Source organism: Mus musculus, chromosome 5 (genome assembly GCF_000001635.26).
Source record: "Mus musculus strain C57BL/6J chromosome 5, GRCm38.p6 C57BL/6J".
Taxonomy (NCBI): Eukaryota; Metazoa; Chordata; class Mammalia; order Rodentia; family Muridae; genus Mus; species Mus musculus.
The window spans coordinates 81,372,169-81,394,229 of NC_000071.6; the positions used below are offsets into that span (position 1 = coordinate 81,372,169).

The window sequence follows — 22,061 nt, forward strand, 5'->3', positions numbered from 1 at the left end:
TTAAATGTTGTGAGGAATGAAATTTAAGTGAAATCCTCTATTACAAATAGTCAGACATAAATCAGAGGGCAGAGGGAAATATATCAACATCAAATGAGCATCTTGGGAATTCTGGAGGTCCACCAAAAGTCTGCAGAATGAAAAATTCAACTCATAGAAAAGTGTAATCTGGTAGCAAGGCGCATCAAAGTAGGAAATCATCCAAAATTCATTGATTTTGACTATTGATTATGCTTCTTTGAGTAACAGTACATTTTGAGGTATTATTATTATTATTATTATTATAGAAAATGATGATATCCAAAAGTGATAACCTGGGGCTGGCTAAAATTGTAACTGTGATATCATAGAAGATTATAGTAATAGCTCAGTCTACTCATGATAAAACTCCATATACTATTGTCTATCACTACTGTAATGTGCCAACGTACTATTTTTATAGAGGATAAATGAGATTGGGCTCCTCCACATAGCTTTCAACTCTCCTGTTCCCTGCCTTCACCTTCCTAAACCATGTTATATTTACTTAGTTAGTTAGTTAGTAGGTAGGTAGGGATCAATTAGTTAGCTAGGTTTTTTTTTTGTTGTTGTTTTTTTTTTTGTTGTTGTTGTTGTTTTTTTTTTTTTTTTTTTTTGAGGCAGGGTTGCTCTGTGTATCCCTGGCTATCCTGGAATTCTCTCTGTAGACCAGGCTGGCCTTAGTCTCACAGACACCTGAGTATATCTGCCTCCCAAGTGCTGGCATTAAAGATATGTGCTTGTGTAACTTTTTTTTTCCATTTTTTATTAGGTATTTAGCTCATTTACATTTCCAATGCTATACCAAAAGTCCTCCATACCCACCCACTCCCCCTTTTTGGCCCTGGCGTTCCCCTGTACTGGGGCATACAAAGTTTGCGTGTCCAATGGGCTTCTCTTTCCAGTGATGGCCGACTAGGGTAACTTTTTTTTTAATAACTGCTTTTTCAGGAATATTTCTTATGTTTTATCTGTATTACATCACAGATCTCAAATCTTACCAATAATCAGTTGATACTTTTTAATACTTCTGTTTGCATATTCTTGTAACACAAAGTAGTGACTTTGAAGTGGGCAAAGGAATTTCTCTCTGTATTTTTGTAATGTACCCCAGAAGGCCATTGCAGATTTAATTATCCTTTCTACCCTGATGGTTAACAGTATAATGATTCAATGTCTGTTTTTAATGTTCTCAGATTCCTGTGCTCTGAGTTTTAGTAAGATTTGGTGCACTCTCTCATTTTGATTGACACTGTCAAAAGATGCTTCATCATAATTATTTTAAACAATCTTTTGGACAACTCTCAACTCTGCCTTTTTGGGTAAGCCAGAGACACACATGAGGTTCAGCTCAGCTACTTCTGATATATAAACTGCTAGTTTGTCTTAGGATATTGCCTTTTGGTCTATAGCACTCAGGGAGAATCACTGAACTTCCCCTTCATTCTGACTATTTACTGCTGATATTTACATTCAAGTCATACTTTCTTAGTGCTTGAAAGCCAACTAGTAAGCATTCAAAATTTCCATTGTCCAATTCCTTCTATGATGTGTTACAATGGATTTCATATTTATTGTGATTATTCCTTATTTTGATATTTTTTAATAAGCTATTGATTAGTGTTTCAAAAACTTGATTTTCTTGATCTTTATACTTTTATGTTATATCCTAGTCTATGTCCTTAAATTTTTTGAATTATATTCTGAGCCTGATTTTATGACCCTCTCTGACTTTACCTTCTCACTTATATTCTCCATGTTCGACCAGGAATGCTGTATAAAGTAGTGTTTATGTATACTGTATGTCTATGGGCCATGGCAAATTTCATTCAGTGGAGATGTAGCTTATGTTCATTACTGTATTCCCCTTAAAGATGTTTGCAGAGTTCACAGAGCAAGTTCCTTGTCTTGTTTCAAGGAGATGAAGAATGTCTCCTTCCTTCCTTCCTTTCTTTCTTTCTTTCTTTCTTTCTTTCTTTCTTTCTTTCTTTCTTTCTTTCTTTCTTTCTTTCTTTCTTTCCTTCCTTCCTTCCTTCCTTCCTATCTTCCTTCCTTCCTTCCTTCCTTCCTTCCTTCCTTCCTTCCTTCCTTCCTTCCTTCCTTCCTTCCTTCCTTCCTTCCTTTCTTTCTTTCTTTCTTTCTTTCTTTCTTTCTTTCTTTCTTTCTTTCTTTCTTTCTTTCGTTTTCCCCCCCGAGACAGGGTTTCTCTGTATAGCCCTGGCTGTCCTGGAACTCACTCTGTAGACCAGGCTGGCCTTGATCTCAGAAATCCTCCTGCCTCTGCCTCCCAAGTGCTGGGATTAAAGGCATGTGCCACTGTGTTCTTAGTCACAGGACCATGTTCTCTTTCTTGCTTCTAAGTTTTCTACATCCTGTCATTCTCTCCTATAACTGATTTTTATTAATCATGGACATCTCCTCTTCCCTTTGAGACCTGGTCCACTCACATGAAGTTTAATCACTTTCTTGACTTTATGCTGCAACCCTTCAGGTACTGCAGACTGTTCAGCCCCTGTACTATGCAAGACTACCCGAGGCCTGAGGGTGGAAGGGGGTTCTAGACAACATCCATCTCTTGTGTTTCAAGTGGCCACATTTGTGTCTGGTCACTGCACATGTAGAACAAACATGGAGCGTTTTCTTTAAAGTTTCTTTTGAAGGATGTAATCATTTTCTTGTTTATCAGGAATTATAATTCCTAATTATTAAGGACATGCTAAGCATCCACATTGGAGTTTTTAACATTTAGAAGATTGGGAAAATTATGATAATGAGAAAATTGATACAGTCTGGGACATTTTCTTGTAAATTTAATTAGCAGAAAATGAAGAATAAAATTTAGTAATTGGTCAAAAATTATAGCAACTACATGTGAACTCACTTATTCAAATACTTGCTACATGTAAAACAGCCTTCATAAAACTATGTTGAAGTCCACAGCTGTGCGTGTGTGTGTGTGTGTGCAATATATATTGCTTTTGTTTTTTACTACAAAATTTAATGGCCTTTTTCTTCTTTTTTTTTCTGTTATCAATCTTAGTCGTCTAGGTATTTCATTTAACTGAGTGCTGAGACATCATTAATATTACCCTTTCTTGAAGTCCTCTTGCTGAAATTCAGAGTATTACAATAGTGTTAGTAGATGCACCTTTAAAGGGGGTGTGGAGTTGATATTTTCTTGGGCTTCCCATGATAACTTTCACTGATGACCATTTTGGACTGGATTTTTCAGACACAATTTTTATTGATTAAATCAATGTGTTGGCGTGTACCAATGGCAGAGAGAAGACAGACATATTTAAGAAAATTGCGTCAAAGGATCCATTAAAGGATGAAAATTGATATCTGCTTGATGGCAAATATTTCAGTGATGAAGTATTTCCAAAACCATTGCCAAAGGAATAGAAACATGTAACTGTTAGCACTATATCCCCATCTCTGATTAAGAAACACATTAAATAGTCTTTAGTCTGCATGGACAAGTAGTTAATTAACTTACTCTTCAGAATTGACTGGATGTGAATCATTTTTATTTTTTAATTTTCAAAAGATCATTTTTTCTTATAATCACTGGGATGTTAAAAAGAGATCTCTTTTATCATCTATTCAAAATTCAGTGCTGTTTACATATGTATTATATATAGTACATATAGTATGTATTGAGCTAATATTTTTTTTCCAATCAAAGGGATAGCAATATTAGATCATCTGCATGGACTATTTGCAATAGCTTTCTTTCATTTTGGGTGATAATTACTCAGTATCCAAGGTTTCAAAGTCAATTTTAGATATTCCTTCAGGCTGAGCTCTGAGTTTTGCTCTGTAGCTTCAAACTCAGTCGATTAAAACCAATGTAATTCGTTCTTTGATAATTTCTGTGCATTAGGAATCTGGGAATAGTGTCATTATATGCATGCGTTGCAGTTAAACAAAGGCAGTCTGTGGGTGGTGGGGCTTCCAGTCTTCCTCGCTGACTCCTTACATGGAAGTACCAGTGGCTGTCAGCAGGGGGCCTCAGTTCCTCCGGCCCTTCCTCCATTGCTGGCCTGCCTGAGTTCCATTAATATTGCTTTGTGGTTTCATTGAGCTACTCTGGGAAACTCTGCAGTCTTTGCTTCCACACCATATACATCAGAGTGAGTCACTAAGGGTAGCCATAGACAAGGAAAAAGGCGGTTAGAGTGGAAGAGTAGCACGGAGTCATAGGCGTATTAAAAAACGACCGAATAACTCTCTTTAAAAGCAATAGCACAGCCTGTACGCTCTACCCAGGTTATCTTATCTACATCTCTGACCTTTTAAAGGTCTCTGTATATTCAGCTTCTACAAGAGTGTACTCTCAGCAGCATATATCAACCCATCTGTCTATGCCAGGGACCTGGTTCCCATCCTTGTTTCTCTGTCTCTTACCTTGTGAGTTTAACCATCAAATCTTATGGCTGCTTTGTTCTTTAACCTAGACCCGATATGTTCTCTACTGTTACTGCCTTAAAGGAATGGCCTTTTTTTCATTTAACTAATACAAATTAGCCTTCTAGTCTGTGTTTCTTCTACATTCTTATGAAAGAAATTGCTTGGCAGAATTATTATTTTAAAAAATACATAAACAACATGTAACAGAGGGGGGGGGTGAACAATGTGGACTATTCTGTTCATTTTTTCCAGTTATAACAAAGCATAGGATGCAGATAGTATCTCTGTTTTATGGACATTTATGTATAACCATTTTTTAAAATGATGTCATTGCCCATGAAGAAGAAATGAAGTGTATTCACCTCCCTTGTAACTATTTAAGGTCCCCTCTTTCACTGTTCCGACAAGAGGTTTAGTTACCATAGTCTACACAATCCTGGAATAGACAGTACCCCCTTTGTTGGGTCTGTCGAGTGACTAAGTATCAGATTCCTTCAAAGGGTCAGTGACCACTGATAACTCCAACCTTGCTGCTCTATCCCTGGTCTCTTACTCAGCAGTCCACTCATGTGCTGCTTACATATTTCTGTGGTTCTATTCTGTATACACTCTTGAAATCTAGACTTATGATCCAACAATTGTGCCCATACAGGTATTATTCTGACATCTTGCACTCAGTGTGTGTAAGGCAGAACTACTTATATTACTTTATGTACTATCCTCAACTAACTAACTCATTACTGCTCTTTTAATCGGTTTGGTTTTTACATCTTACTGGTCATCTTCTCTTAACCACCGACTAGGCCCTATATAGTACTTCTCCCTTTGAAAGCCTCATGTTTGTACCTTAGAGTTAGCCTGGAGAGTTTCTAATTCCTAATTGGAACTCAGGAGCAAATATCTAAGCCCTGTTTGGTCACTAGCTTCCAGCCTCCTGACTCTCTAAATGGAGTTGTTAAAAACATGGGTCTGTTAAAGCATATAATAGCAGGCGTCATTGATCAGGTCTGATGATAGCGGAGAGAGTCCAAAGAGGGAACCACAAAAACTTGAGGATTGTAATAAATGAATGCCTAAATATAAGAAAAATTATGAAAATGTGTGGGAAGCCGCCCCCACATTCGCCGTCACAAGATGGCGCTGACATCCTGTGTTCTAAGTTGGTAAACAAATAATCTGCGCATGAGCCAAGGGTATTTACGACTACTTGTACTCTGTTTTTCCCGTGAACGTCAGCTCGGCCATGGGCTGCAGCCAATCAGGGAGTGATGCGTCCTAGGCAATTGTTGTTCTCTTTAAAGAGGAAAGGGGTTTCGTTTTCTCTCTCTCTTGCTTCTTACACTCTGGCCCCATAAGATGTAAGCAATAAAGCTTTGCCGTAGAAGATTCTGGTTGTTGTGTTCTTCCTGGCCGGTCGTGAGAACGCGTCGAATAACAATTGGTGCCGAATTCCGGGACGAGAAAAAACTCCGGACTGGCGCAGGGAAGATCCCTCATTCCAGAACCAGAACTGCGGATCACGTTTATAAAGGTTCCCGTAACACAGACTGTTGAGAAGGATTCAACTGCCGAATTCAGAACTCATCAGCTGGGGAACGACGGTGATAAAGGTTCCCGTAAAGCAGACTGTTAAGAAGGATTCAACTGTATGAATTCAGAACTTTTCAGCTGGGGAACGAGAGTACCAGTGAGTATGTTTGGCCTTGAATTTTTTCTGGTGTTAGGAGCCCTTTTGTTCTTTTTCACATGCTATCAAGTGATTAAGATAGGGCTGAAAATTCTAGAGGAAATTCAGGACAAGCTATCAGAAGTAAAGCGGGAAGAAAGAGTAGGAACAAAGAGGAAGTATGGTACACAAAATAAGTATACAGGCCTTTCCAAGGGTCTTGAACCCGAGGAAAAGTTAAGGTTAGGTAGGAATACCTGGAGAGAGATTAGAAGAAAAAGAGGAAAAAGGGAGAAGAAAAAAGATCGATTAGCGGAGGTCTCTAGGAGATACTCGTCACTAGATGAGCTCAGGAAGCCAGCTCTTAGTAGCTCTGAAGCAAGTGAAGAATCCTCCTCTGAGGAAACAGACTGGGAGGAAGAAGCAGCCCATTACCAGCCAGCTAATTGGTCAAGAAAAAAGCCAAAAGCGGCTGGCGAAAGTCAGCGTACTGTCCAACCTCCCGGCAGTCGGTTTCAAGGTCCGCCCTATGCGGAGCCCCCGCCCTGCGTAGTGCGTCAGCAATGCGCAGAGGGGCAATGCGCAGAGAGGTGCGCAGAGAGGCAGTGCGCAGAGAGGTGCGCAGAGAGGCAGTGCGCAGAGAGGCAGTGCGCAGACTCATTCATTCCCCGAGAGGAACAAAAGAAAATACAACAGGCATTTCCAGTCTTTGAAGGAGCCGAGGGTGGGCGTGTCCACGCTCCGGTAGAATACGTACAGATTAAGGAAATTGCCGAGTCGGTTCGTAAATACGGAACCAATGCTAATTTTACCTTGGCGCAGTTAGACAGGCTCGCTGGTATGGCACTAACGCCTGCTGATTGGCAGACGGTTGTAAAAGCCGCTCTCCCTAGTATGGGCAAATATATGGAATGGAAAGCGCTTTGGCACGAAGCTGCACAGGCGCAGGCCCGAGCAAACGCAGCTGCTTTGACTCCAGAGCAGAGAGATTGGACTTTTGACTTGTTAACGGGTCAGGGAGCTTATTCTGCTGATCAGACAAACTACCATTGGGGAGCTTATGCCCAGATTTCTTCCACGGCTATTAGGGCCTGGAAGGCGCTCTCTCGAGCAGGTGAAACCACTGGTCAGTTAACAAAAATAATCCAGGGACCTCAGGAATCTTTCTCAGATTTTGTGGCCAGAATGACAGAGGCAGCAGAGCGTATTTTTGGAGAGTCAGAGCAAGCTGCGCCTCTCATAGAACAGCTAATCTACGAGCAAGCCACAAAGGAGTGCCGAGCGGCCATAGCCCCAAGAAAGAACAAAGGCTTACAAGACTGGCTCAGGGTCTGTCGAGAGCTTGGGGGACCTCTCAGCAATGCAGGTTTAGCGGCTGCCATCCTTCAATCTCAGAACCGCTCCATGGGCAGAAATAATCAGAGGACATGTTTTAATTGCGGAAAGCCTGGGCATTTTAAGAAAGATTGCAGAGCTCCAGATAAACAGGGAGGGACTCTCACTCTTTGCTCTAAGTGTGGCAAGGGTTATCATAGAGCTGACCAGTGTCGCTCTGTGAGGGATATAAAGGGCAGAATTCTTCCCCCACCTGATAGTCAATCAACTGATGTGCCAAAAAACGGGTCATCGGGCCCTCGGTCCCAGGGCCCTCAAAGATATGGGAACCGGTTTGTCAGGACCCAGGAAGCAGTCAGAGAGACGACCCAGGAAGACCCACAAGGGTGGACCTGCGTGCCGCCTCCGACTTCCTATTAATGCCTCAAATGAGTATTCAGCCGGTGCCGGTGGAGCCTATACCATCCTTGCCCCCGGGAACCATGGGCCTTATTCTCGGCCGAGGTTCACTCACCTTGCAGGGCTTAGTAGTCCACCCTGGAGTTATGGATTGTCAACATTCCCCTGAAATACAGGTCCTGTGCTCAAGCCCTAAAGGCGTTTTTTCTATTAGTAAAGGAGATAGGATAGCTCAGCTGCTGCTCCTCCCTGATAATACCAGGGAGAAATCTGCAGGACCTGAGATAAAGAAAATGGGCTCCTCAGGAAATGATTCTGCCTATTTGGTTGTATCTTTAAATGATAGACCTAAGCTCCGCCTTAAGATTAATGGAAAAGAGTTTGAAGGCATCCTTGATACCGGAGCAGATAAAAGTATAATTTCTACACATTGGTGGCCCAAAGCATGGCCCACCACAGAGTCATCTCATTCATTACAGGGCCTAGGATATCAATCATGTCCCACTATAAGCTCCGTTGCCTTGACGTGGGAATCCTCTGAAGGGCAGCAAGGGAAATTCATACCTTATGTGCTCCCACTCCCGGTTAACCTCTGGGGAAGGGATATTATGCAGCATTTGGGCCTTATTTTGTCCAATGAAAACGCCCCATCAGGAGGGTATTCAGCTAAAGCAAAAAATATCATGGCAAAGATGGGTTATAAAGAAGGAAAAGGGTTAGGACATCAAGAACAGGGAAGGATAGAGCCCATCTCACCTAATGGAAACCAAGACAGACAGGGTCTGGGTTTTCCTTAGCGGCCATTGGGGCAGCACGACCCATACCATGGAAAACAGGGGACCCAGTGTGGGTTCCTCAATGGCACCTATCCTCTGAAATACTAGAAGCTGTGATTCAACTGGTAGAGGAACAATTAAAATTAGGCCATATTGAACCCTCTACCTCACCTTGGAATACTCCAATTTTTGTAATTAAGAAAAAGTCAGGAAAGTGGAGACTGCTCCATGACCTCAGAGCCATTAATGAGCAAATGAACTTATTTGGCCCAGTACAGAGGGGTCTCCCTGTACTTTCCGCCTTACCACGTGGCTGGAATTTAATCATTATAGATATTAAAGATTGTTTCTTTTCTATACCTTTGTGTCCAAGGGATAGGCCCAGATTTGCCTTTACCATCCCCTCTATTAATCACATGGAACCTGATAAGAGGTATCAATGGAAGGTCTTACCACAGGGGATGTCCAATAGTCCTACTATGTGTCAACTTTATGTACAAGAAGCTCTTTTGCCAGTGAGGGAACAATTCCCCTCTTTAATTTTGCTCCTTTACATGGATGACATCCTCCTGTGCCATAAAGACCTTACCATGCTACAAAAGGCATATCCTTTTCTACTTAAAACTTTAAGTCAGTGGGGTCTACAGATAGCCACAGAAAAGGTCCAAATTTCTGATACAGGACAATTCTTGGGCTCTGTGGTGTCCCCAGATAAGATTGTGCCCCAAAAGGTAGAGATAAGAAGAGATCACCTCCATACCTTAAATGATTTTCAAAAGCTGTTGGGAGATATTAATTGGCTTAGACCTTTTTTAAAGATTCCTTCTGCTGAGTTAAGGCCTTTGTTTAGTATTTTAGAAGGAGATCCTCATATCTCCTCCCCTAGGACTCTTACTCTAGCTGCTAACCAGGCCTTACAAAAAGTGGAAAAGGCCTTACAGAATGCACAATTACAACGTATTGAGGATTCGCAGCCTTTCAGTTTGTGTGTCTTTAAGACAGCACAATTGCCAACTGCAGTTTTGTGGCAAAATGGGCCATTGTTGTGGATCCATCCAAACGTATCCCCAGCTAAAATAATAGATTGGTATCCTGATGCAATTGCACAGCTTGCCCTTAAAGGCCTAAAAGCAGCAATCACCCACTTTGGGCAAAGTCCATATCTTTTAATTGTACCTTATACCGCTGCACAGGTTCAAACCTTGGCAGCCGCATCTAATGATTGGGCAGTTTTAGTTACCTCCTTTTCAGGAAAAATAGATAACCATTATCCAAAACATCCAATCTTACAGTTTGCCCAAAATCAATCTGTTGTGTTTCCACAAATAACAGTAAGAAACCCACTTAAAAATGGGATTGTGGTATATACTGATGGATCAAAAACTGGCATAGGTGCCTATGTGGCTAATGGTAAAGTGGTATCCAAACAATATAATGAAAATTCACCTCAAGTGGTAGAATGTTTAGTGGTCTTAGAAGTTTTAAAAACCTTTTTAGAACCCCTTAATATTGTGTCAGATTCCTGTTATGTGGTAAATGCAGTAAATCTTTTAGAAGTGGCTGGAGTGATTAAGCCTTCCAGTAGAGTTGCCAATATTTTTCAGCAGATACAATTAGTTTTGTTATCTAGAAGATCTCCTGTTTATATTACTCATGTTAGAGCCCATTCAGGCCTACCTGGCCCCATGGCTCTGGGAAATGATTTGGCAGATAAGGCCACTAAAGTGGTGGCTGCTGCCCTATCATCCCCGGTAGAGGCTGCAAGAAATTTTCATAATAATTTTCATGTGACGGCTGAAACATTACGCAGTCGTTTCTCCTTGACAAGAAAAGAAGCCCGTGACATTGTTACTCAATGTCAAAGCTGCTGTGAGTTCTTGCCAGTTCCTCATGTGGGAATTAACCCACGCGGTATTCGACCTCTACAGGTCTGGCAAATGGATGTTACACATGTTTCTTCCTTTGGAAAACTTCAATATCTCCATGTGTCCATTGACACATGTTCTGGCATCATGTTTGCTTCTCCGTTAACTGGAGAAAAAGCCTCACATGTGATTCAACATTGCCTTGAGGCATGGAGTGCTTGGGGGAAACCCAGACTCCTTAAGACTGATAATGGACCAGCTTACACGTCTCAAAAATTCCAACAGTTCTGCCGTCAGATGGACGTAACCCACCTGACTGGACTTCCGTACAACCCTCAAGGACAGGGTATTGTTGAGCGTGCGCATCGCACCCTCAAAGCCTATCTTATAAAACAGAAGAGGGGAACTTTTGAGGAGACTGTACCCCGAGCACCAAGAGTGTCGGTGTCTTTGGCACTCTTTACACTCAATTTTTTAAATATTGATGCTCATGGCCATACTGCGGCTGAACGTCATTGTTCAGAGCCAGATAGGCCCAATGAGATGGTTAAATGGAAAAATGTCCTTGATAATAAATGGTATGGCCCGGATCCTATCTTGATAAGATCCAGGGGAGCTATCTGTGTTTTCCCACAGAATGAAGACAACCCATTTTGGGTACCAGAAAGACTCACCCGAAAAATCCAGACTGACCAAGGGAATACTAATGTCCCTCGTCTTGGTGATGTCCAGGGCGTCAATAATAAAGAGAGAGCAGCGTTGGGGGATAATGTCGACATTTCCACTCCCAATGACGGTGATGTATAATGCTCAAGTATTCTCCTGCTTTTTTACCACTAACTGGGAACTGGGTTTGGCCTTAATTCAGACAGCCTTGGCTCTGTCTGGACAGGTCCAGACAACTGACACCATTAACACTTTGTCAGCCTCAGTGACTACAGTCATAGATAAACAGGCCTCAGCTAATGTCAAGATACAGAGAGGTCTCATGCTGGTTAATCAACTCATAGATCTTGTCCAGATACAACTAGATGTATTATGACAAATAACTCAGCAGGGATGTGAACAAAAGTTTCCGGGATTGTGTGTTATTTCCATTCAGTATGTTAAATTTACTAGGGCAGCTAATTTGTCAAAAAGTCTTTTTCAGTATATGTTACAGAATTGGATGGCTGAATTTGAACAGATCCTTCGGGAATTGAGACTTCAGGTCAACTCCACGCGCTTGGACCTGTCGCTGACCAAAGGATTACCCAATAGGATCTCCTCAGCATTTTCTTTCTTTAAAAAAATGGGTGGGATTAATATTATTTGGAGATACACTTTGCTGTGGATTAGTGTTGCTTCTTTGATTGGTCTGTAAGCTTAAGGCCCAAACTAAGAGAGACAAGGTGGTTATTGCCCAGGCGCTTGCAGGACTAGAACATGGAGCTTCCCCTGATATATCTATGCTTAGGCAATAGGTCGCTGGCCACTCAGCTCTTATATCTCACGAGGCTAGTCTCATTGCACGAGATAGAGTGAGTGTGCTTCAGCAGCCCGAGAGAGTTGCAAGGCTAAGCACTGCAATGGAAAGGCTCTGCGGCATATATGAGCCTATTCTAGGGAGACATGTCATCTTTCATGAAGGTTCAGTGTCCTAGTTCCCTTCCCCCAGGCAAAACGACACGGGAGCAGGTCAGGGTTGCTCTGGGTAAAAGCCTGTGAGCCTAAGAGCTAATCCTGTACATGGCTCCTTTACCTACACACTGGGGATTTGACCTCTATCTCCACTCTCATTAATATGGGTGGCCTATTTGCTCTTATTAAAAGAAAAAGGGGGAACTGTGGGAAGCCGCCCCCACATTCGCCGTCACAAGATGGCGCTGACATCCTGTGTTCTAAGTTGGTAAACAAATAATCTGCGCATGAGCCAAGGGTATTTACGACTACTTGTACTCTGTTTTTCCCGTGAACGTCAGCTCGGCCATGGGCTGCAGCCAATCAGGGAGTGATGCGTCCTAGGCAATTGTTGTTCTCTTTAAAGAGGAAAGGGGTTTCGTTTTCTCTCTCTCTTGCTTCTTACACTCTGGCCCCATAAGATGTAAGCAATAAAGCTTTGCCGTAGAAGATTCTGGTTGTTGTGTTCTTCCTGGCCGGTCGTGAGAACGCGTCGAATAACAAAAATGAGTTAATTATCTTACCATTAAACCTTATGAAGAAGATTGTTTTTAAAATTAGGTGTATATTTAGCATGGAAGTGTGGCACATTCTGAGAGTCTGCGCTCGCTCTCTCTCTCTCTCTCTCTCTCTCTCTCTCTCTCTCCCCCTTCACACACACAAACGCACACACAATACATATATGAGTGTGTGCATGTGCATGCATTTACATGTGTGTGCATGTGTGTGTTCATGTGCATGTGTGTGTGTGGGGGCTATATCTAATCTAAAAGAGAAGAAAACTAAAAACTTTAAAAGCAGCCCTCATGGAACTGGGAGCACAATGCAGCCAGAAGTACTTTTTTAAAAAAAAAGTCTTTATGTCATATATGTTTGTGAAGACTTTTAGCATTACTGTAAGAAGCAGTTTGAATAGCTAAGTGGGTAATGTTGTAGTCTCTAGGAGTGTATTAATTCAAAACACACAAACATAGTTTGTGGAGTGAAGTTTGTCATTGGGTAACCAAATGAGTGATTTTTATGTTAAAAGGAATAAAGTTTTCACAGTTTGAAGTTGGAGCTTTATATAAAATATCACATGTGTTTTGGGGTGTGTGTGTGGATATAGGTATGTTTATGTATATATGGGGGTGGGGGGAGAATGAAGGAGAGACGAGGGAGGGGTTAAGAGAGAAAGGGAGAGAGAGCCATCTTTGTAGTTCCAAAATAGATTCATGAAAAATTTAGTCCTTCACATTTTACTTGACTGCATCTGACTAGTGTTTGGATCTTAATGATAGTTTTGACAGCGACAACCCAGATTAAAGCTATGTCAATGTTTTGACAAAATTGACTGATGAGTTTAATCAGCCAAATTGTCCACTTAGTCCAACACGGTCTCTGTCAGTGTGCATTGCTTATGTGTTCCCTCTTTGTTAAATTAACTTGATTCCAACCTAACTGCCTACATCAGCATCATACAGCCAGAGAAATACGGCATTTAGATGAGTTACAAACTAATTCTTAAATAGCTAGACCAAGGTTCAGGTACAGCTTGTCTTTTAACAAATGTTCAAGATTTGTTTTAAGGCATTCTGCAACTTCTGTGTTTAAATAAATTCTCTGAAAACAATACCACCCCTATGATCTCATTTAAGAGAGAAAAATCATGAAACTGGATTCATGAAATGAAGCCTTTTTTATCATACATTCACTCACTTCTTTACTTTCAAATTCAAATAAGAAAAAAATGCCTTTATTCATGAGGATAGTATCTTAATATTAGAGAAATATGAATGTTCGGGCAGCTATATGAATTCCTGGATGGTAAACAGGATGTCTTAATCTAGGAACGGTAGATACTGAATTTCTCCTCTGTGACAATACCCTGACAAAATGTTGACTCATAACAAAGTAAAAAAATAACACTATAGTCAAACTCTCGGGGTGATAACATGAAAAGAATCATGATGTCTGTGGTCAGTGTTTAAACTGGGCTACATTCGTGTGTGTGTGTGTGTGTGTGTGTGAGTGTGTGTGTGTGTGTGTGTGTGTGTGTGAAGGAAAATAGAACAGAACTGAGATATCTGGTACGTTGAAAGGCAGGCATTCTAGAATCAAATGTACAATGCAGGCAAAAGTACTTTTTTTTAATTAAATTTATTTTTAATAATGTGTAAATATACATGCCTGTTTCAGGGTTCATATACCCGAGTGGAGATGGACAAAGCAGCCAAAAGAGGGTATCAGATCCTCAGGATCTGGCGTTACAGTTGGTTAAGAGCCCTCTAATGTTGGGGCTGGGAATTAGACTTGGACCCTCTAGGAGAGTAGCCTGTGTGCTTGACCTCTCTCAGCCCTCCAACGCCAGCCAGAAGTACTTTAAGTGATCTGCTCAGGTTTAAAAGGAGCCTATGAGCCAAACAGAAATAAGACAAAATTTATGTCATTCTCAAATTTAAAATCATAGACGTTTTCAAAGAAATCACTATTTCTAAAGACAAAATGGTCATCCCTTTCAGCTTCTTCTGCTGCTTCATTTCCCGTCTCTGCTTCTCCTCATTTTCCTCCACATTTCATGCTTAGAAAAAAGAACGACAAAAAATCCACATGTTGTAAATACTTATTTGTATGGATGGACACATTAGAGAATTAACCAACTGTGCAAATTTAATCTGTCCCTTACATAAAAATATTTCAAAACCTACTTATTTCACAGTTGGAAAATACTTCAACTATAATTTCAATGATATGTTTTAAGGGAAACTTGGCTAGTTTTTATGGCATTTAAACATTTGACTTTCTTCCAGTGATGTATTGGCAAGGGAAGGGAGACGTTAATATCGACATAAAAAGTTAGCTATCCTCTGTAGCAAAATTAAGTCTACATGTATACCAATAATTTAAAATGTGAGAGCCAGAACAGTCGCTCGTGACGACCATAGAGGATAGATATGGATTTTTCCTACTATTACAAGATTTTTTTACAACAACATACCTTGTACAAACGTAGGCAAGTAATTCACAAAAAAAGATATTCAATTAAAATAAACACATGATGCCATTGCTTATGTATCAGTTTGGCTAAATGTGAATACATTGATTATGTTTAGTTTTGAAATTCAATTCACTGAGTAATTTAATTTTAAAAATTGATTACATTTAATTTTAATGTGGTATTGGTTAACTATATATTTTTGTTGTTTTTAAAAAACAGTTACCTACATTTGACATGCATCTCCTGAAAACATCAATCTCATTTAAAAAAAAAAAAGAATACCTTTTTGGCACTCTAAGAACAAAATAAATGTTAGCTTAGACTTTTAATACGTTATTGTTATACTTAGATGGGGGGGGGGTTGTCATTTGTTATTACTGGAAAGAGAAATATCCCATATCACTTAAAGTTATATTTCCAGGCACACTGGAAAAGCCAAAGTGTGTAAAGTCCTTGGATGTCCAGTGATGATGATATCTTTTTTGCCTCTTCCTGTAGCTTTCAGCCGCGCCCCAATTCCCATGGCAGTGGTCCGCAGAGAGCTCTCCTGTGAGAGCTACCCCATTGAGCTCCGTTGTCCGGGCACAGACGTCATCATGATCGAGAGCGCCAACTACGGGAGGACCGATGACAAGATCTGTGACTCGGACCCTGCTCAGATGGAGAACATTCGGTGTTATCTGCCAGATGCCTATAAGATTATGTCTCAAAGGTACGATGCACCCAGACCTCTTCCTTTCACGAGTATGAAAAGTCAGTGTAAATTTGCTTGATAGACAATGTGAATAAGATTTTTGAAGGTGGTGTTTGTTTTAGAAAAACCACTGTAGATCACTCCCCCTATCACCAGAGTAGTGGTGCTACCATCCGCACTATGGGGCTTGAACAACAGAAAACTCGTTAGCATTATTATAAAGTTTAATTTTACAGTCTTCCTAGTGGTGTATACTGATAGTGTTCTTTAAATATGGATTGGTTATAAGAGACAAAGTTTGCTAAGTCAGAATTTTCTCTTAAATGTAAAGTGTGGAAATAGACTTAAGAATTAGAAATACAAATAATACAGAAAACCAAAAGCCACATTAGGGGCCAGTGATTAAGAGCAGTTGATGCTCTTAGAGAAGACCCAAGTTTTGTTCCAAGCACTGACATGGAAACCAAATATCAACTACTGTTTTTAACTACAGTTTTAGGGGTTCTGACCCCCTCTTCTGGCCTCCGTTGGCACCTGAACACCTGTGGTGCAATGCAGAAAGGCCAATGCACATACACACATGGATAAAAATAAAATAAATCAATATGTAATCTATATAATCATCAATCAGAACACAGTAATATGTAATTGATAAAGAATGATTTTACCAGCCAGGCAGTGGTGGTGCACACCTTTAATCCCAGCACTTGGGAAGCAGACACAGGAAGATTTCTGAGTTCGAGGTCAGCCTGGTCTACAAAGTGAGTTCCAGGACAGCCAGGGCTACACAGAGAAACCCTGTCTCAAAAAGACCAAAAAATAAAAAAATTATTTTACCTTGGAAATATGAAGAAAACACTAATTTGCAGTATAATATATGAAATGGATTTAATACAGTTAGCTAAAGGAGACTTTCGGGATAACATTTGAAATATAAATGAAGAAAATATCTAATAAAAAATTTAAAAATTATGATTAGCTAAATCATTTCCATGTCAAAATGTAAAAACTAAGTTACCATGTAATTTCATGAACTAAGAAAAACTGATTCTAAGAAGATAGGTCTATAATATCTATACCAAAGATTTAAGATTTGTCATAATAAAAGTTCCTTACATGTTTATTATTACAGAGTAACTTAGGCTAAAGCTGGTGTTGAAGAAACATAAGATATTGAAAGTAAGGATCCATTTGATAAAAGTTAGATAATTCTTTACTTGTGTATACATATATGTATATATACATCATATATCTCTATATATGCATATAACAGGGACAGAGGGAAAGAAAATAAACATACATTAAACATTTGTTCACTATTATAATCATTTCTTGGAAATAGTTATCCACTTTACATAACTTCATACGTCCTATTTTATCGATGTTATTAGTAATTAAGAAATTCATACTGGCTAAATAGTTATTTGTTTTACTTGGGTAATAGAACTAAGATTGCATCCGTTCTGTAATATGTGTAGTTTTTCTTAGGTAGCACTGTTTTTCAGGGGTTAGGGAGTAGTTGAGCTATAGCAAATGCTTGAACTTCATTAGTTTTGTTCTATAGATGACGTTCCTTAAAATTGTTTTAGTCCATTCATTAATACCATTCCAAAATAATCCATAATTCTGTAATTATTACAAACATTACTAATAATGGACCATTTCCATATGCTGAAGTATCTAGGCTGCGTACCCATAGTGACACATCTACAGTCGAACCTGCCTTCCACACTAACAAAATCCTTTGAGTAAATTCTCCTGGTAAGTTCTTAATGGAGACTTTTCAAGTAGGCTGAAATAACTGTGCTTATTTGTCTTTGAACTGTTAGGTGTAGTGCAATTTTAGTTTCCAAAATAAATACTTTGATCCTTACAGAAAGAAGTTGGGTCTCTGTTGTCAGATGTCCAAGGCTACCCAACTTTTTTATAATGAATTCTTATGATGTCATGTCAACCACATTAAATAATGGAAATAATAACCAACCATGACATTGGAAATGCTAATAACATAGATATGCTAATCAGATGAATATATTAAAAATGAAATAAAAATGAAAAGTACCTTCTGAAGTGTATATTAGATAATTGGATTTTTGTTGTCAAATTTAAGCTTTTAAAAAGATTGTCTCAGGGTATAAATATTAAGTATGTCTTGAGGGAGGATTATTACTAAGTATGAAAGTTATTATTACTATATCCTTGCATAAACTTGTGAAAAAGCCTTTCTAACTTGTTCACTTAAATCTCAAAGCTTAGACAGATGAGACAGATACACATAAAATACACTTTGTGTTAAATTTGGACAAGTTACATAAAGCATGAAATAACTTTTAAGTATGAAAAATTTGTGCATTGAAATAAAGGAAATGTGATAGCAGATATCTTCATTTGTCTGCAGTAAAACAGTCCTCTCTGGTAACCTTTTGAGAAATGCCATTTTGCTCACAGACCTTAGAATTGCGCATACTTGAGTCTAGAATGGCTTTGGTCCCTTTGTTTGATCTGGGGTGCGTGCACATACACACAAACACACACACACACACACACACACACACACACACACGTGATCAAATTACACCTATATTTTCCAAATCTAAAAGATCTCATGCCATTGTTCCCATCTGGTCAGCCTTCTTAACGTTTCATGTTTATTGTTCTATCTTTTTTTTTTTTTTTTTACATACTAAAAGATTAACTCAAATGATAGAGTATATTTATTTATCCTTCTGAAACTGCACATCCTTCTTATTGTGTGTGTACACCAGGTAGTCTAAATTATTACATAGCTGGTTCTCTTTGTCTAATTGTATGCTTTGAGAATGGCAAATTAATGTTTTTATCCAGGAAACACCTTAGTGTCCTACTGCTTTCTGATTTAGTCATGTTCATAAACAACTCTCTCAAGATTCATATTTACATGGCTTCTATTCTTTTTGAATTGTGTTTGTAAATTTTAGCGACGTTTTAGATGAAATACTTGACAAAGTTTTGGGATCCTCGTGTAAAAGTAACCTTTAGCAACTGCATAACTTCAGGAAGTCTCTTTGTGGACGGCAGGTGGAGTTCAGAGTTGTTTTCAGCTATTAACTGTGAAATTTGAGCCAGCTCTTGAAAGTAATCAGATGGTGTTTTCTATGACAGGGGAGTCAGGTTTGATGAATAAATAAGCCAGGAATGGTTCCTGCTCATAAAGTATCTTGGATAGATAGAATGTAGCCAAGAAGATTGTTGTAGCCAACAATCCTCTGAGCTCCATTTATTCTTTACTCCTTTACATTTATTGAGGAAATAAAAAAAAAGAAAAGAAAAAGAAAGTTTTGTTCTTGTAGGTATTATCAGAGAGCCTGTTGGGCTGAAAGGTGCTAACATTGGCTCAATTACGTACAGTCTGTGTAGGTGGAAGGACATGGGGAAGGCACAGGCAGAGTAGCCTCCTTCCTTTATCTTCTCCTACTGCGGCTATGAAACATACTGGTGTTCTGTTGGGGATGTCCTCGCGTTTCATGTGGCCCAGTCCTCTCCAAATATGTCAGTGCTTAGACTCAAACTATTCTATCAAACCTCTGCTTAGCCATCGGGTACACATGCCATCAAGATACAACAGAAAGACTAGATGATACACAAATTTGATAGGTTTCTTTATTTAATTTTTGACCTGGAGCCCTTATTATACATTTGACATCAATTCCTTCTAAATGTAAGAAATCTGAATGTCATGTGCATTGACATTTAAGCTTCCGTTTTAGTATATGTTATAGCATATGTGGTCTCATAATCTTATATATATGTTCGCCTACTGTGAAAGCATTTGCAAAGCGGTGTGTGTGAACACATACATGCGTGTGTATTTATGTGAGCATGTAGTTTCACTGACATATATATATATATATATATATATATATATAAAATTACACGAATCAAATGTGTACAGTTCAAGGAAATGTCACAAACTGAGCTCATCCATGTATCTAACAAACCGGTGAAGCAGGGAGCACTAGCCACACTCCTTCTTAAGGACATCTCAGTTCTGACTTGGAACAATCTAAATTAGTTTTGCTCATTTTGTAATTTAAACGATGATTTTGTATAAGATACTCTTGAACTTGGCCCTTCTCATTCAGTGTATTTGCTGTGTTCAATTGTCACTGAATATTTTTTATATGCCACATCTTTGTCATTTCAAGAATAATTATTTTCTAACACTTTTATAAAGCAAGGCAGCCTTTATAATGAGTTGGTTTCAGGAACTTTGTGTTACTGTTGCAAGATTCTCCAGGCCAGTTGATATAAATCTCCTTCTCTCCTCAGCAATGTTATGACTTAACCTATATTTTTGTTGTTTGTGTGTGTGTGTGTGTTTATCCTTGATACATATTTTAGGCTAAAAAATAAATATTAAAATGGAGTTAACATTATATAACTTCTCAATGGGGTCAAGGGAAAGAGACATAAAAATAAACGCAGACAAAAATAAGTCTACCATGAACACTTGAATTAACTTAGGATCACAGGTCATGAAATGTATACAATAGAAATACATTTTCTCATGAAATTCCTCCATTTATTATAGTTTCAGGAGTATTTTAACAGTATTATATTCTCAGATGTTATCCTCACAGAGGGGACCTGGCAGAAGAGAGAGGGCGTGGGAGGGGGAGAGAATTGTATCTCACCTTTTGAAAGTTACACTGCAGTTGATATCAGCGGCACTGCAGGGGACTTTACAGCTTTCTAAGAGATCTTGGTTTCTGTTGTATGCATTGCTAGAACAGTTGAAAAGAACCTTCTTTAACAGTAGAGGAAGAAATGCCAGCGGCAGATTGTGTGTGTACATAACCTAATAAGTGTTTCAATAACAGGGTGTGTACATATGAGCCACTCCTCTGTGACTGTGACGGATGCATTACAGGATGTTTGATGGCTTCCTTCAAAATTACACAAATACACACACACATACCACATCACCACCACCACCACGACTAACAACAACAATAGCAACAACAAAAACTTTAAGTGCTTGCATTTTCCCAGACTGATGTAGAACCAATCTGTTTTGTACACTGTGTTGATATTTGTGTACGTGTTTGCTTTAAAGGACAGACGGAAGTAGGGAAGAGCAGAAGAGCAGTTCTCTCAGCCCTGATGTACAGAATAGAAGTATTCAGCAGTGTTCTTACTCGAGTGAAAGCTTCTGTTTTACCACATGGTACTTTCTTTCGTATCTGTGAATCTACTAGGGCCAATCAGCTTGCATGTTTCCAAGTCCATTTAGGAATTAATTTAATTTTAAAAGAAGTTATCTGTTAAATATTTATTTATTTATTTTGGTTTTAACAAAGTTTAAGGAGAAGAAAATTGGGTTCTTTTGTGGTATTATCCTAAACCCAGAAAGATCAGGAGAGCCACTGATAGAGGTTTGTGCTATTGGAGACTTGTTTTTAAAATAAATTATTTATTTACTTCATTTATTGAAAACAAGTGTGTTGTATGGAGACCAACTTTATCGAAATAATTTTATATTTTGAATTATAATATAATTATATAACTTCCCCCCCCCTATCCTCCCTCCAAACCCCATGTATCCTATTTGCTTCCGTTGAAACTCACTGTTGTTATGTATGTGTCCATGTTTCTGTGTGTGTCTTTCTCCCCGTAAGTACATCACTAGAGTGTGCTCAGTCTGTGTGTACATGTGTGTATTTGTCTTCAGGGTTGACCATTTGTTACTCGATAGCAAGTTGGTGTGCTCTTTCCTGGGGAAGACTCTCTTCTCCCACTCTCGGCATTCCTTAGCTGCGTGCAATGCTTTGTCTAATGGTGAGCTTGGTGAGCTTTCCCTCTTCCACATTACATATGTATTGTCATTGTCCTAGTTCACATTCTGTTCATGTTGACAAGCTGGTGAGACTTCAGGAGTGTAGCTTCTGCTACTTCTAAGAAACACAATTGAACTCCAAACTCAGTGCTGCTGGGCTCTGTGTCATAATAGTGAGATTTGAGAACTTTAAGCCATCTGTAACATAAAATATTTAAATGTCCAGTCATTTTTTTTTATTTAGTACTGTTCTTAGTAGCTTTGGTTTATGTAACTGTTAATAAATATTTTGCTAAACAAATGCAGCAAAATAATACCAAATAGGACTTCAGTAGAGAAACATTGGTATGGTTGGTATGATTGATACACCTTTAGAATTTCTGTTTCATATTTGATTTACAAAATCTGCAATTGACTTTGCTTACTTTTAGTAAATGCATAATG

General features: G+C 39.1%; 1 protein-coding gene across 39 annotated transcripts in view; it reads left to right on the forward strand.

Annotated features, from left to right (window-relative positions):
• Adgrl3 (adhesion G protein-coupled receptor L3) overlaps window positions 1–22,061 on the forward strand; it is an 808,741-nt gene that overhangs the window by 353,084 nt on the left and 433,596 nt on the right. For 38 of the 39 annotated variants that reach the window (XM_011249474.3, XM_017320921.2, XM_030254561.1 and 35 more), the window contains one exon: window positions 15,607–15,820. The exons of the other annotated variant lie outside the window; for it this stretch is intronic. In XM_011249474.3, the coding sequence (XP_011247776.1) occupies window positions 15,607–15,820 (214 nt within the window). The remainder of the gene's footprint in view (window positions 1–15,606; window positions 15,821–22,061) is intronic. 39 annotated transcript variants of the gene reach the window in all.